Source organism: Zootoca vivipara, chromosome 6, assembly GCF_965207765.1.
Source record: "Zootoca vivipara chromosome 6, rZooViv2.hap1.1, whole genome shotgun sequence".
In the NCBI taxonomy this organism is placed as follows: Eukaryota; Metazoa; Chordata; class Lepidosauria; order Squamata; family Lacertidae; genus Zootoca; species Zootoca vivipara.
The window spans coordinates 84,925,761-84,942,322 of NC_142589.1; the positions used below are offsets into that span (position 1 = coordinate 84,925,761).

Here is a 16,562-nt window from a genome sequence, read left to right on the forward strand (position 1 = left end):
TCATGGGAGTTGTAGGCCGAAACATCTGGAGGGCCGCAGTTTGGGAATGCCTGGACTAGGACTTCCCTTGATCAGGACGCTAGATTTATGTGGATGCAGCCTAGAATGGTGTTAGCTTTTTTTGCTGCTGCATCGCACCGTGGACTCATGTTAAGCTGGTGGTCCACCAAGACCCCAATATCCTTTTTCCTTATACTACTCGCAAGCCAGGTGTTCCCCATTTTATATTGTGCATTTGTTGTTTTTTCCAGCCTAAGTGAAGAACCTTACATGTTTAGGGAAGCTTTTAATGTTTAATAGATTACTGTATTTTAATGACTGTTGGAAGCCGCCCAGAGTGGCTGGGGAAACCCAGCCAGATGGGCGGGGTATAAATTTATATTATTATTATTATTATTATTATTATTATTATTATTATTAGTCCCTGTTGAAACTCATTTTGCTACTTTTTTACCTGTTCTGATTTTGTCTTCTGTGCATAGGAGCCAACTCCTACGGGCTGAGGTCCCTTCGACGCCCCCCCATAAAATATTTGAGGGGGCTGCCCACCCCCAAAGTTGATGGAAATTGCCATCCAAATAGTGTGTGCATGCTGCATCATGTGATTATGTGGGGTGGGGGTTACGTGTGATTCTCCCCACAGCACAGGACATTTGTTTGTTTATTTACTACATCCACGGACTCCAATGCAAGACACACCTGCAGTGTTCAAGATTTACATGTTCAGTCATTTATTTATTTACTTTTGGGATGGGTGCAATCTCTTCACCATGTTGCAAACTGGCCCTGGTTCCGCTCCTGGCTCCCTGGTCTTCTCCCTCTTATCTCAAAAACAGGAAAACTTACCAAAGGCATCGTCCATTGTATTCTAAGGTATACTGCCCTTGCACAGTGAGGTTCCATTTAGCTGCTGGAGCAAGAAGTCAGTGATAGTCCTCCTCCTTTGTGGATTTCCTCTCAACCCTTTTTCTAAGCCCGGGGGGCCTCACCAGAGCTTGCTGCCAGTAATTCCGCAAGTGATTTATACATAATGGGGTGAAACAATTTGCTTTTATAAACCCTGAAATCTGCTGTCAATCCCTTTTTGTTTGTTTTTTCCGAGGGGGGACTTTCCTCCCAAATCTCTGGAGATTTAGATGAAACAGGCAGTGGGGAAACAACAATCCCATCTTTTCTTTCAGTTGCTTTCCCAAATTGCCCCACCTATGGGTGCCCACGAGGGGTGGGCAATGAGGGGAAGTCCCCCCCCCACGAGCTGTAACCTCCAAATCCCCAGCTTTCATTTTAAAATTGGGAGCATGTTTCTAACATTTGCCGGAGCTGAGCTGAGAGGCAAAATGTCCAGGCTACTCAGAGTAAATCCACTGGGTTTCATCCAACTACATACTTCCTACTCAAGAGTCGACCCCTGCAATTAATAGAACAAAGTGAGCCATATTGATTCATTTCAAAGGATCTGTTCTGAGGAGGACTAACATTGGACGAAACCCCTTGCAATTAAAATGACACGAATTACTTACTGTATTTGTATTAATGCCAATGGGTCTACTCTGTGTAGAATATCATTGGCCAAGCAACCCATTGGCACCGTTTTGATTTTGTGCGTGTGAGCAACTAGCACGCTCCCCCAAATTTGGGAGAATTTGCTCCCCCAAATCCTTGGAGAAAACTCCCCGTGAACGCTCAAGGCCACAGAAAGTCTGCTCTCACACACATTCACACAACCACATTCAGGCAGATGCTCGCTCCCTCGCTCCATCCGTACATGTGAGCCTGCCACTATCTCTGCCACTCATCCATAGCAGGTTGTGGGCGACGTGTGGGGAAACCGGGGTGCCTCTGCTCATCTGCCAGAGGGCGGGAGAGGAGGAGAGAGTAATGGTAAGCCTTGATGTAGTCATCTCGGGAGTGTAGGTCCATGGGGACATCGGCGTGCGAAGGGTGTGCGCCCTGAGAGGCCTGGGGGGCAGTCGAGGCACACGGGGCCGTCGGGGAAGCCCGTTCGGACTTGACACTGATGGGCAGGCGCAGGGGAGGCGAGCCAGATACTAGCGTGGGCTGATCGCCGATTCGACCCATTGCTCTGCAGGGAATACAAGAAAAGAGGGGGGGTATAGTGGTTCCCAACATTCTTATTTGAAAGGCAAGCAAGGCACTTGTTGGCTTTCTGGATTGCTGGCTCCTTGTCCCTAAGAAACGTTATGTTCTGGGGTAGACTGCTCTTGCACATAGAGGCTCCTGTGCAGCTTTCGTGGCCGATGGGCACTGACAATTGGGCCTGGCAGCAAAGAGTTGGTTTCCATTCTTGGTTCTATTCAGAGCGCATGGGCAGAGATGAATAGCTTCGGCCCGCTCATTTCAGGGAGGGTACTCAAGAGTGAAACTTGGCCGGATGAAACCTTCTGGGTGTGCCCCCCCCCCCAGCCTGCAACTTCAGCTTCCATCCTCAAACGTGCAAATAGTTCCAAAGACACACATAAATCTCAAGGGATGTCGCTGAGAACTGGCCCTCTGATTTGTGCCTCCTGGCAGCTTAGAAAATGAGGGTGCAGAATTAGGACCTGAGACTCAGAGGCATCATTGAACAAAGGTGCCACAAGGTGGCAGCAAAACCTCACCCAAGAGGGCACTCCCGGCTCACTGGCAGGGAATGAAGAGGTCGGTTTTTTGCTTGCTTGAGATCATAGAATCAGAATTGTAGAGTTGGAAGGGACCCTGAGGGTCATCTAGCCCAACCCCCTTCAATGCAGGAATGTGCAGCTGTCCCTTACAGGGATTGAACCTACAACCTTGGCCTTATCAGCAACATGGTCTAAGCTGATGAACTATCCAGGCTCACAGAGGCCTTTTGAGAACTTTACCTGTGGTAGACTTCCACATTTCGTTGGTCCAGGGGTATTCCTAAATTTCTCCTTGAATTGCAGAGTCATTCCCCCCCCAAAAAACCCTCTCTCCCCCCCTTTCCTTTTCTCCCACCCACATCCATTGAGTTTGTGTTTTTATTTGCATTCATTTCTTTGACCTTTGATAAAAAGATATCAGATATTTAATATTAACCTTTGCATATATATATTTCAAACTTTAATCAAATCTATTGGGGGGGAGGACTGGTCTTGTCTATTATCTTGGTGGAATAAATAGCTATTGCAGCTCAATGGAAAACAGTCCCAAGTCTTATGCTGGACACTTGGCGCCACTCACTCTGGAAAACGGCTAGAATGGAGAAAACGAGGCGCAATTTGAGATTTCAACATGGCTAGAACCTCCAGACATTCTTCATGTGGCTGGGCTTTCCTTTCTGACATATACAGCGGGAGCATCATTTCTCAAGACAATGTTTGCCGCAAGCCTGGCAAATCTGGAACTCTCCTGCATAATGGGGTTGGACTAGATGGCCCCTGGGGGTCCCTTCCAACTTGACAATTCTATGATCAGCCAACACTAATATCCTTTACTTGGACATTGCTACTGTAACCCACACACAACAGTGCTCATCCTGCGTGCCTATTTTACAGTTTTGCTTTCACTCTTTTGATTTCTGTTTGCTGTTGTCATCGTTCTCTCTGCTTTATATATGTTACAAAAAGGAAATTTTAAAACGCACAGCCATGGGCGGCACTCTGATTTCTTGTTCCGAGTAGCAGTATGTATAAATATCTTCAATATATGAATAAAGTAAATGACTCTTCAGCAGGCTGCAACCCCATGGCTTACCGTATTTTTTGCTCCATAAGACACACTTTTTTCCTTCTAAAAAGTAAGAGGAAATGTCTGTGTGTCTTATGCAGCGAATACGTGGTCCCTGGAGCCAAATTGCCGAAAAGCAGGTCATGCTTCTTCTTCTTTTAATTATTTAAAGAAAGAACTAAAGGCTAACAAGAGGGAAAGAGGGTGTTGAAAGGAACCCACTCAGCAGCTGATTGCAAGAGATTGGGGAGGGAGATAAGGGACGCTAGCTCCCTTCCCGGCCCCACCCCCTTGCCCAGGTTTCCATTGTTGAATGCTCTGCAGGTGGAGGCTGCTTGTTTCCCCAGCGACATGTGACTGGCTGATTAGATTATCTGTCTGGAAACTGTAGAAATGGCTCCTTTTCCTTTCCTTAAAAAGCTGCAGAACTATGAGTTGAACCCCATAAAAACAGGATTTTTTTTTCCCTTTGCAAGGTAAGCTCAACAACTTTGAGCTGATCCTCAAAAATGGAGCTTTCCCCCTTTGCAAAAGAAGCTGCCCAACTGTGAGCTGATCCCCTCCAAAAACAGGGCTTTCCCCCTTTCCTCTTCTAAAAATTAGGTGCTTCTTTTGGAGCGAAAAATATGGTATCTCTGTTGCACACAGTCACACTTCCAGGCATATCTGGAGGTTGTAGGCCGCTGCCTAGGCCCTTTCTCCCAGGTGGAGGGACCGCCCCGCCCCCGTTCTCTCTTACCCCAGCGCTGGGTGGGAGGAGGCGGACATCTCTCGGTGCGGCCAAGTGGACACTGCGCTCGCCTGCAGGCCGAAGGCGTGCGAAGAAGGTCCGTCGCCAGGGGCAAACTCTGCAGGACAGTTGTTGGGGAAAGGAGAAGAGCGTCGGGATTTGAGGGTCTCTGGAGACGGGAGGGAAGTAACCGTGATCTCAGCTGGGACGGGAAACCTCCTGTGGGCTAGCGGAGGGGGAAACATTTTGGGCTGTGGGCTGCTGCGCACCCCTGCCTTTCTCGCTTTAAGACCACCAGAAATGCCCCAGTACCCTGTCCTCCCAGCATCGCTGCCGTGGGGGCAGAACATTGCCATTGTGCTTACTAGCTATCAATAGCTCTCTCCCAATCCATGAATCTGTCCAGTCCTCTTTTAAAGCCATCCAGGTTGCCGCCCATTGCTGCCTCCTGTGGGAGGGAGTTCCACAGTTTAACTATGAAATGGGTGAATAAGGCTCTTCCTATTATCTGCTCTGAATCTTTTTTTAAAAAACCAGTTTTTATTGCATACCCTCCAACGTTTCTCCAATTAAAATAGGGACATTCTCCAACATTTATCTGATGAAAATACAGGTGCCCTATTCCATGCCCGCCAACATTTCTCTTGAGGATTATAGGGAAACACTGCCATTGCCTCCAACATTTTGACCTTGAAAATAGGGATGCCCTAAGAAAAGTGGGACATTCCGGGATCAAATCAGAAACCGGGATGGCTTCTGTAAATCCGGGACCGTCCCTGGAAATTAGGGACACTTGGAGGGTCTGTTACTGGTTTTTAAACAAATCCAGCTCCAATAAACATTAAACATTTCATCCAGCAGAACATCTAATAGTGTTTGTTTTATCCATTGACTCTAGACATAACACATTCAACATTCAAACATATTACATAACGTTCTCCACGGAGAACACTGAGTGGCTGGTAAAAGAAGAACTTGATTTTGGTCATTAGCAGTCAGGCTGGCAAAACTCAATCCTTCCCTTTCCCCTTTAACCGACCCAGGTGGCGCTGTGGGTTAAACCACAGAGCCTAGGGCTTGCTGATCAGAAGGTCGGCGGTTCGAATCCCTGCAACGGGGTGAGCTCCTGTTGCTCGTTTCCGTGCGCTGCTCTGGTTCGCCAGAAGCAGCTTTGTCATGCTGGCCACATGACCTGGAAGCTGTCTGCGGACAAACGCCGGCTCCCTTGGTCTATAGAGCGAGATGAGCGCCGCAACCCCAGAGTCGGACACGACTGGACCTGATGGTCAGGGGCCCTTTACCTTTTTTCCCCTTTATGTTGGGAGGCCTGAGGAAAGTTGGGTTCATTTATTCACATTTGGTGGGGATTCCCCCACGTTTATAACTTTTGGAATAGAGTTTTCTCCATTATATCCACAATTACAGTCCAACTCCTTTCTCCAAATTGGCTCTGAATCTTCCTTCCTTCCTTCCTTCCTTCCTTCCTTCCTTCCTTCCTTCCTTCCTTCCTTCCTTCCTTCCTTCCTTCCTTCCTTTTTCAGCGGGGGGCCGGTCCACTGTCCCTCAGACCTTGTGGTGGGCCAGACTATATTTTTTTGGGGTGGTGGTGAATGAATTCCTATGCCCCACAAATAACCCAGAGATGCATTTTAAATAAAGGACACATTCTACTCATGTAAAAAAACGCTGATTCCTGGACCACCCGTGGGCTGGATGTAGAAGGCGATTGGGCCGGATCTGGCCCCTGGGCCTTAGTTTGCCTACCCATGATTTAGAACAATGAGCACTAGGAACTTTTAAGGGAAGAGCTGCAGTTCAGTGGAAGGGCACAGGCTTTGCACACAGAGAGTCCTGGGTTCTGTTTCCGGCAGTCTCTTCAGGTGAGGCTGGGAAGGTCCGAAACCCCAGAGAGATGCTGCCAGTCTGTGTCAGCAATACTGAGCTAGCTGGGTGAGAGATTTAAGGTGGCTTACTCTGCTCTGCACCCCAAAAGGGCTCGGGAAGGAGGTGACAAACTACAGTTCCCAGAAGCTCACTAGGGGATAGGTCTGAGCCTGAGGGCAGGAGTTCCGCAGTTCCCACCCTGGTGCCCTCAGCAAGGTGACAACTGATTGGCTGACCAAAACCATACCTGGGTGGCTGGAGGAAATGGAGTAGTAGCCCGGCAGCCCATGCCCTGGGAGACAGGTGCTTCCTGTAGACAAGGCGGGACTCGTGCTCTGAAGTCCAGGGTACAAGGAACGCTGTGCGGGGAGATAATCCAGGGTCACAGGAGTGTGCTACTCAGTGGTCATGCCATTCAAAGTTGGAGTGAACACTAAAGGGGACTGCAGGGCCTCTCACAGAGCAGCACTGAAATGTTAGACCAAAGACCCCCACTGGGGGAAGGCCGTGGAGCATGCCCTTCCAGACAGGGCTGGGAACATCCCCTGCCTGAAACATAGCTGCCAAGCCTCCCGTTTTTCGCGGGAAACCCCCGTATTTTGTTACCGTTTCCCGCTGTTATCCCGAATTGATTATATCCCGTATATAGAAAGAAGATTCCACCTAAACATTAGGAAGAACTTCCTGACAGTAAGAGCTGTTCAACAGTGGAATTTGCTGCCAAGGAGTGTGGTGGAGTCTCCTTCTTTGGAGGTCTTTAAGCGGAGACTTGACAGCCATCTGTCAGGAATGCTTTTATGGTGTTTTCTGCTTGGCAGGGGGTTGGACTGGATGGCCTTTGTGGTCTCTTCCAACTCTATGATTCTAAATATCCCGTAAAGCTCCTGCTAGCGGCCATGTCCCGGCTCCCAACTGTCTGCACATGTCTGGACATGCGCAGAAGCGATTTCTGGTGCCCAGACATGCAGACATGGGCGGAGCGGCACCGGAAGTCGCTTCTACGCATGTGGAGAAGCAGCCTCCAGTGCTGCGTGGCACGTGGAAGTGACTGTGCCAGTACTGCACCACAGCTGATCCCGGATTTTTCAATCCGGGAGTTGGAGGGTATAATTTCCTAGGTTCAGATTAAATCAGTCATAGAACCGTAGAGCTGGAAGGGACCCAAGGGTCATCCAGTCTGACCCTGTGTAGTGTGGAATCATGAGAACGGGCAGCTTTAGTGTACACAATGAGAGCCTAGGTGGAAAATGTTGAATGGCTGCATTCACTAGGTGGTGGCCCCCTTGCTTATCAACAGGAACAAATGTGAGAGTTTGCACTTGTCAAAAGGGTGACGCATCCACAGAAGTCTAGTGACCAGATCAAGGGAAGTCACAATCCTGCTCTATTCTGCCTTGTTCAGACCCCACCTGGAGTCCTGTGTCCAGTTCTGGGCAGGCCAGTTTAAGAAGGATGCTGAGAAGCTGGAAGGTGTGCAGAGGAGGGCGACCAAGATGATCAAGGGTCTGGAAACCAAGCCTGATGAGGAACGGTTGAAGGAGCTGGGTATGTTTAGCTTGGAAAAGAGGAGACTAAGAAGAGAGAGCAAGCTTACTTTCTCCTGCTCTGGAGGGTAGGACTCAAACCCATAGCTTCAAGCTACATGAAAGGAGATTCCAACTAAACATAGGAAAGAATTTTCTGACAGTAAGAGCTGTTCGACAGCACAACGCACTCCCTCGGGAAGTTGTGGACTCTCCTTGGGGATTTTCAGCAGAGGTTGGGTGGCCATCTGTCCTGGATGCTTCAGCCGAGACTCCTATATTGCAGGGGGTTGGGCTAGATGACCCCTGGGGGTCCCTTCCAAGTGTACGATTCTATTCTTCTTATCTCGCCTCTCCCCCACACCCCACTGCAGGCAGATGCCCAACCTCGGCATCCCCCAAAAGCGCCCCACCCAGGAGAACGGAGGCTTTGTGAGCCACGATCTACTCACGGCCGACACCACGTGGCTCCTGCCAGCAGACAGGGGCCCTTCCCCTCGACGGGGGTCAGTCCCCAAGTAAAGTGGAGGAGGGGGCTTGCTCGACACTGCCCGACCCAGGTTGCCGTGGGAGAAGAGAGGGTAGCCCATCCCTGCAGGGGCAGAAAAACAGACAGGTGAGGGGATCCCAATTCCAAGAACGTTTACGCTTCATTTTTTATTTATTTCGTAAAATTCATATAGTGTTTGGTTGTGAAAAAGAACTCTAAATGAGCATGTGTATCTGAAGAAGTGCGTGTGCACACGAAAGCTTATACTGTACCCAGAACAAACTTACTTGGTCTCTAAGGTGCTACTGGACAATTTTTTCATTTTTAATTTATTTATTTCTAAATGAACGGTTTTCCAAAAAGAATAAGAAAAGACCAGGAAGAACAACAATTTAAAAATATTTTTTGGGGGTAATTAAAATTAGCAATAATAATAATAAATCAAAGCACATGATCCACTTTCTTTTTTTTATCTCGTGGAATTTATATGCTGCTTGATTTTAATTAATAAACAAGAACAACAACAACAACAACAAATTGCCCTTCATCGAAAGATCTCAGAGCAGTTCACAGAATAAAATAAAAATTTTAAAAAAACCCCAGAAAATTGAAGCAGTGTACAAAACGAAAACAGCAAGGGCATTGGTGAAAACAGTTGAACAGCTATATTTAAAACATTTAGAAATATTTGTTGATTTGTTGCATTCATACCCCCTTTTCCCTCCATGGACCTGAAGGCATCTTATGTGGTTCTCTCCCTCCTTCAATCCCAACAACAACCAACCAACCAACCCGTGAGATTCATGGTTGGGTGAGAATTCGAACCCTGCTCTCTCCCAGGTCCTGGTGTGCCCAGGTGAGTTTCGGAAACACCCGCCCCCCCCCGACCCCAATCCCAGCCCATGAGGGTCTCTTGCTGCGGTTGCAACATACCTGTTCCCAGGGGTGTTGGAGACCGCACTGGAGGGGTGGCGTGCTTAGGCAGGTGGCTCTGCTGGAGAGGGGATTCCCGGGGGCCGGCCGCCCCACCTTCGCTCCCAGAGGGGGGCGTCCTCATCGACCCCCCTCCCAGGCTGGAGAGGGAAGGGACAGACTGAAAGGAAGATGGAGCAACAAAGAGCTTTAAGCAAGGAAAGGTGGCGCTGAGAATTGTGGCTGCCTCTCGAACTCGGAACCCGGGGAATATCCGGATGGGGCGTTCTTCCACTTGCAACCAGCCAGCCCTGGAAGCCAAGAGAGTCTGCGCTCTGGGTTTAAAGAGCCAGGCATGGTCCAGCCTTGCAGTCGCCAAAACAGAAAGTCTAGTTGCCATTTTGGGGCCAGATGGCTCTGAAGTCTCATTTTTCAAATGATGGACTGACTGTGATTGATTTTCAGTTATACATCTGGCTGGGTCAGAGGACAACCTTGAGCTTGGTTAAAAACTTTGAAGACTTAAAGAAGAAAAGCCATTTGCTCCAGCCCACATATATATGGGCCTATTCCGACCTCTTTTTTGACCCTGAGAGTCTCTTGCTCGGGGCCATTTTAATGTTTCGCTTTGCTTTTGTAAACTGCTTAGAGTGCGTCTTTACAATCAAGTGGTTTATGCATGGCGGTGAATAGAGTAAAATGAAGGAAAGGACGAATGGAAGTCTATTGCTTTCAAGGGCTCTACTCTGAGTATAACTTAGCACCTATATTTAAAGCATGTTGTAGTTCAGAAATGTTTAATAATAATAATAATAATAATAATAATAATAATAATAATAATAATAATAATATATTGACCCAGGTGGCACTGTGAGTTAAACCACAGAGTCTAGGGCTTGCTGATCAGAAGGTTGGCGGTTCGAATCCCTGCAACGGGGTGAGCTCCCGTTGCTCAGTCCCAGCTCCTGCCCACCTAGCAGTTCGAAAGCACATCAAAGTGCAAGTAGAGAAATAGGGACCACTCTGGCGGGAAGGTAAACGGTGTTTCTGTGCGCTGCTCTGGTTCGCCAGAAGCAGCTTTGTCATGCTGGCCACATGACCCGGAAGCTGTCTGCGGACAAACGCCGACTCCCTCGGCCTATAGAGTGAGATGAGCGCCACAACCCCAGAGTCGGACACGACTGGACCTGATGGTCAGGGGCCCCTTTACCTTTACCTTTAATAATATATTATTTATACCCCGCCCATCTGGCTGGGCTTCCCCTGCTACTCTGGGCGGCTTCCAACAAACATTAAAATACATCAAATATCACAGATTAAAAACTTCACTAAACAAGGCTGCCTTTAGGTATTTTCTAAATGTCAGGTAGTTGTTTATCTCTCTGACCTCTGATGGGAGGGCGTTCCACAGGGCGGGTGCCACTACCGAGAAGGCCCTCTGCCTGGTTCCCTGTAGCTTTGCTTCTCGCAGTGAGGGAACCGCCAGAAGGCCCTCGGCACTGGACCTCAGTGTCCGGGCAGAACGGTGGGGGTGGAGACGCTCCTTCAGGTATACTGGACCAAGGCCGTTTAGGACTTTAAAGGTCAGCACCAACACTTTGAATTGTGCTCGGAAACGTACTGGGAGCCAATGTAGGTCTTTCAAGACCGGTGTTATGTGGTCTCGGCGGCTGCTCCCAGTCACCAGTCTAGCTGCCGCATTCTGGGTTAGTTGTAGTTTCCGGGTCACCTTCAAAGGTAGCCCCACGTAGAGCGCATTGCAGTAATCCAAGCAGGAGATAACCAGAGCATGCACCACTCTGGCAAGGCAGTCCACAGGCAGGTAGGGACTCAGCCTGCGTACCAGATGGAGCTGATAAACAGCTGCCCTGGACACAGAATTGACCTGTGCCTCCATGGACAGCTGTGAGTCCAAAATGACTCCCAGGCTGCGCACCTGGTCTTTCAGGGGCACAGTTACCCCGTTTAGGACCAGGGAGTCCTCCACACCTGCCTGCTTCCTGTCCCCCACAAACAGTACCTCTGTCTTGTCAGAATATTTCCAGGCAGAGCTGGAATTGCCTGTTGCCTGAAACCCAGATAGTGTAGGCAATATCAATGGTCTGAATCCTGTGCCCATTCTGTCCCTAAAAGCTGTTACTCACACAGAGCTTGGGTTGGGCCAGCGTGAGGTCCACACCCTCGCCAAATTGCCTCAGTTTCCTCGCTGGCTCCAGAGCTTCTTCCAGATCCAGGTCGGGACCTTCAATACCCAAGCCTTTCCTTTTCAGGGTCTATGGAGTACAGGCGACAGAGCAGGAATTGGGGGGGGGGAACAGTCAATCCCCACCGCGACCCCCCTTGAAAAACGCCCAATCCTCCCCATAAATAATACTGACCCTAATTGCAAACGTTTTTCACATCCCACAAATGTGAAAGAAGGATAAGACAGGAAGAACAGGAAAAGTATCTCGATAGAATGGCATGCACAATATTGCTTTTATTTGATTTTTTGCAGTGCCTTAATCAATGCACACTTAAGTAAATAAGAAGGGGCCCATCCAACAGACCTCTAAGGTTATAACGTAATATATTAAATGCAAAGAGAGATAAAGTGAAAAGGTGCCCAGAACGTCGCTGTTTGGCAACTTTCAAATATTTCAGTTTCTTCTCTCCATTAAGACTAGGGAACGCCAGTGATTCAGTTGGCATTTAAAGCCAAAATCTACCTTTCCAGAATGGTACAATAACCAAAAACACAGCCACCCCTTGAGATTTTGCAACCGAAGTTTGCAAAAAATGCATATATTTAGGGGAAAGGGTGCACTGAAGTGGATGGTATTAGTGAACACAGGGTGGGCTACAGCATTAAAGCACAATGGCAGAAAAACGTTTCAAACAACTTTCAAATTCCTGCGTTGCAGGGGGTCGGACTAGATGACCCTCGGGGGGTCCCTTCCAGCTCTGCAATTCTAGGATTCCAGGATTCTATGAAAAGCGAATAGGTAAACATGCAGTTCACCTCCAGGATGTCCGCGTTGGTCCGGCTTTCATGGGGCTCGCTATACTCTGTGTATTTGAGAAGCACTTTGTCCATGTCTGTGCTGGCATACTGGAAGAGCCGGTTGGCGCTGTTGAATATGATGAGGGCGATCTCGCAGTCGCACAGGACGCTGAGCTCATACGCCTTCTTCATGAGCCCAAACTTCCTCTTGGTGAACGTGACCTGGAAGGGAAGAGTGGCGGAACGGCAGAGTCGGACAGGACACCCAGAGGTCATCCATCCCAACCCCACACAATGCAGGAGTTGCGTCTGAAGAATTCCTGCTGGGAGTGGGCGTGGCTATGTGAGGTGTGGCCTAAGGAGATTCATGAGGGCTGGGCAGAGAGCTTTGGGGGCCCACATTCAGACCGTGGGCCTGAGTCTACCTTTCCTTGGTTCACTCTCTACAGCCCCCTTTGTTATCGGTTTTCGCTTTTGTTTTTTTAAAAAAGTGCTTACCTGCCGATTCCTTTGGTCCAAAATCCGACTAATCTGGATCTTTTTCCGGCCCATTGCAATTCGGGGCAGATGGAGGCAGCTTTGTAGGTAGGGCAAAGAAAATAAAAAGGTATGATTTCACAGAGAGAGAGAGAGAGAGAGAGAGAGAGAGAGAGAGAGAGAGAGAGAGAGAGAGAGAGCGCTGGGTTGCTATATTGACAAATTGTCTGAAACCAGTATGGCGTTCAGATTGAGATGCCGGTTCCAGACAATTTGAGATAGGGAGGAAGAAGCAGCCGAGATGCATTCCAGACCTTGTGATTTATCAGTTTATGGAGGTATTTAAGCTGCTGATATATCACGATGTTACCGGATACCGCCCAGCCCTAATAAAGAGGGAACTTCCAGATTGCCTTTGGTTTTTTGCAGGTTTCAATCATGTACTGCGAAATCAGGTTGCCCAATTTAACATGGACTTCTTGCAAAGACACACTTCCTTCCCCCAAACTGGACTTTTGGTGAAAATGGAAAGCGTGGAGTGGCAGTTTGCCTTTACAAGCTCGTGCGGGGTGGGGCCGTTTGTCAGAGCGTCAAAATAATGTAAGAAGAGTTTGTTGGATCAGGCCAATGGTCCACCCAGTCCAGCATCCTGTTCTCACAGTGGCCAAATACCCCAAAGAACCTAGGGATCCAGATAGACTGCCTCTGGACTGGGAGGCTCCATAGGAACATGCGAAGAGATTGGCTGGAGACAGAGCATCACCACTGTGGCTAGTAGCCATCAATAGCCCTCTCCTCCATGAATTAGTCCAATCCTTCTTAGAAGCAATCCAAGCTGGCTGTCGCTGCTTCCTGCAGCAGTGAGTTCCACAGTCTAACTCTGTGCTGTGTGTAAAATGGCTTTCCTTTATCTGTCCTGATTCTTTCAGCAGAACATCTCTGCAGCCGCCATCTAGTCTCAGACTCTTGATCGCTGTCCTCTAGCCCTGCCTGTAGAGATTTGCACCCATAGCCCTGACATGTAGCAATTATAAACCTTGAATAAAGGATTTTTTTTCCTGACTTGCAGTTAACAGCTCCTCTTGCAGCATTCGTGATGGAGCCTTTGCAAAATCTGAAAATTATTATTTCAAATTTCTCTCTCACCCTTCCTCCCAAAGCTGACCCAAGGCAGCAAATGAACAAAGCAATTAGAAACAAAACTAAACAAATTATGCAAACATTAAGAGTATCACAAACAAACAAACAAACATACATCTGTTGTGTCCTGGTACAGCCTTAGGGTGACAAGAAAGGGCTGTACCACAGCAGGAGTGAGTGACTTTCCTTCTTCCATGATCCCCAAAGTGGGGAAAACTCATCGCAAGTAGAAACACAGCACCACAGGGCAGCTGGCACACAACATCTCTCCCTTAGCTGTGATTCCCGCATCGCGGGGGGCTGGACTAGATGAGCCTTGGGTATCCAGTTGAGCTCTACAATTCTATGATTTGAAATATACAAATCTGTTGCAAATCAAACAGCTCCATTTCCGGCGGGGGGTTCCGAATCACTGCTTTAAAAAAAAATCCTCTTCAAGTCCTGTTCTGTCTTATTGAGCGCTGGGGACTAAATATAGCCAATCAGAACTAATTTTAAGTAGATGGGAGGAAGCAGTGACGCCGTTCCCACGACAGCGGCTGTTTAGGTCACCACCCACACAGGGCGCCAAAAGGTAATGAAAAAAAATTTTTTTTGCCCAGAAAAATGCACACGGGAACCTCAGTTTGGTAACAGAGAACTCTGGAAACATTCCGGCAGGGAAGCCCACCCCCGTTCTCCTCCAATAGCATCTCCAGGCATCAAACATTGGAAAAAGTGCTTGTTTAAGTACTAAATTTTCCAATAGAATCGTAGAACTGTAGAGTTGGGAGGGACCCCAGGGTCATCTAGTCCAACCCCCTGCTGAATGGCTCTCACCACCAAAAAGTTCTGCCCAAGGTGTAGCCGATCTGCACCTTCTGAAAAAATGCGCCCAATGAAGAACAGCTGTCCTTCGAGATTCACACTTCTCTGAATTTTGCACAGACAACCAAACCGCTTTTTAAAAAGGCACCTGCCAGGGTAAAGCAGTAAAAAATACTACGTTGGAGAAACCACCTGCTCAGGCTCTGAGATCTTGTGGGGAGGGCCCTTCTCTCGGTCCCGCCGCCTTCTCAAACCCGTTCGGGGGAGACGTGGGACGGGGCCTTCTCGGTGGTGGCTCCTCCCAGGCAACTTAGGAACTCTCTCCTTGGGGAAGCCAGACTGGCTCCTTCTTTGCTCTCCTTCCACTGGCAGGTGAAGACTTTCTCGTTCCAACAGGCTTTGGGGAACTGACTTTTTAATGAGGGGGCTGGTGCCATGCGAGTTTCATTTCAATTACCTGTGTGTTTTAATAGTACACACACAGACACACACACACACACACACAAACACACACACACACAGAGAGAGAGAGAGAGAGAGAGAGAGAGAGAGAGAGAGAGAGAGAGAGAGTTTTAATTCTAATTATTACTTAATGGCTTTTTTATTATTGTTTTTCTCTCTCTAGGTTTTTAGCTGCTTCTGTTTTATCTGTAAGACACCTTGAGTCCCTGTCTGGGAAGAAGGTGGGATATAAATAAATATAATCATAAAATATGGTTGCTAACACAGCTTAGTTGGTGGAGCATGAGACTCTTAATCTCAGGGTCGTGGGTTCGAGCCCCACCTTGGGCAAAATATCCCTGCATTGCAGGGGGTTGGCCCAGCTTTAGTACCAGTATATATACAGTATCCACTTAGAAGGCTTTTGTTTAAGGTTCACTTATGTAGGCTGACAATGGCAGTAAGCACAATCCAGTTGGTGCTGCAACTGAATGTTGCAGCGCATGCGACACTTCAGGTCACAGCCGAGTGGATCAGTTGTACCCTTCTCTCACCTGCTCTTCGATGTTCTCCATTTCCCCTTATTGGTTTATCTAATCTTTAAGGTTTCTTTGCTTTTTTGCTTTTTAAAATCAAGTGTTGTGTACGTTTTATGAAATAGATAAATGAATGAACAAAGGAACCCTGAGAAAGCAGTGTGCAATCAGGCTGAACGACGAAGGAGCAAAGATGCCCTTGCTGTCTTTTAAATGGAAGAGTCGACCAAAGCGAGAGGAAGCTTTTGGTCCCACCTGGGATCCGGATCTCCAATTGCTCTGTAGGGCATACGGCTAACACATTAATATTTAATTTTTTATTATTTGTACGGCAGAAGGCCCTCAGTGCTGGACCTCAGTGTCCAGGCTGAACAATTGGAGCAGAGATGCTCCTTCAAGCATACAGGATCGAGGCTGTTTAGGTTTTTCTTTCTTTTTTATATATATATTTTATTAAATCTTCTCTTTTACAATTTAGAATACTCATTCAAACATCCTTAAAATATCACTGACTTCCCTTCTTCTCTTTCCAGGGTTCATTTTGCATATCATAAATCCTTGCCTATTTTACATAAACTAAACCATTCAGTATGCCATTATTACATCCATCAAAACTTATTTACACTGCTGAATTTATCTTAATGCTGCCCACATTTTCAAGTGTACACAATTTCTCCCCCATATATTCCATTAACATTTTCCAATCTTCAGCTGTTTAGGTCTTTAAAGCTCAGCACTAACACTTTGGTTGGTTGATTAAGGGACGCGGGTGGCGCTGTGGGTTAAAACACTGAGCCTAGGGCTTGCCGATCAGAAGGTCGGCAGTTCGAATCCCCGCGACGGGGTGAGCTCCTGTTGCTCGGTCCCAGCTCCTGCCAACCTAGCAGTTCGAAAGCACGTCAAGGTGCAAGTAGATAAATAGGTACCGCTCCGGCGGGAAGGTAAACGGTGT

General features: G+C 47.9%; 1 protein-coding gene across 2 annotated transcripts in view; it reads right to left on the bottom strand.

The window, feature by feature from the left end:
• Positions 1 to 710: 710 nt before the first annotated feature.
• Positions 711 to 16,562, bottom strand: part of MEF2B (myocyte enhancer factor 2B) — a 38,670-nt gene continuing 22,818 nt past the window's right edge. The window contains exons 1-9 of one of the 2 annotated variants that reach the window (XM_088672906.1): positions 14,826 to 15,090; positions 12,708 to 12,786; positions 12,228 to 12,431; positions 11,371 to 11,499; positions 9,248 to 9,407; positions 8,277 to 8,416; positions 6,549 to 6,660; positions 4,427 to 4,535; positions 711 to 2,083 (exon numbers count right to left, since the gene is read on the bottom strand). In XM_088672906.1, coding sequence (XP_088529032.1) covers positions 1,780 to 2,083; positions 4,427 to 4,535; positions 6,549 to 6,660; positions 8,277 to 8,416; positions 9,248 to 9,407; positions 11,371 to 11,499; positions 12,228 to 12,431; positions 12,708 to 12,761 — 1,212 coding nt within the window. In that variant the 5' untranslated portion in view covers positions 12,762 to 12,786; positions 14,826 to 15,090 and the 3' untranslated portion in view covers positions 711 to 1,779. Of the gene's footprint in view, positions 2,084 to 4,426; positions 4,536 to 6,548; positions 6,661 to 8,276; positions 8,417 to 9,247; positions 9,408 to 11,370; positions 11,500 to 12,227; positions 12,432 to 12,707; positions 12,787 to 14,825; positions 15,091 to 16,562 lie in introns of those variants that run through there. The other variant, XM_088672905.1, reaches the window with a different exon arrangement.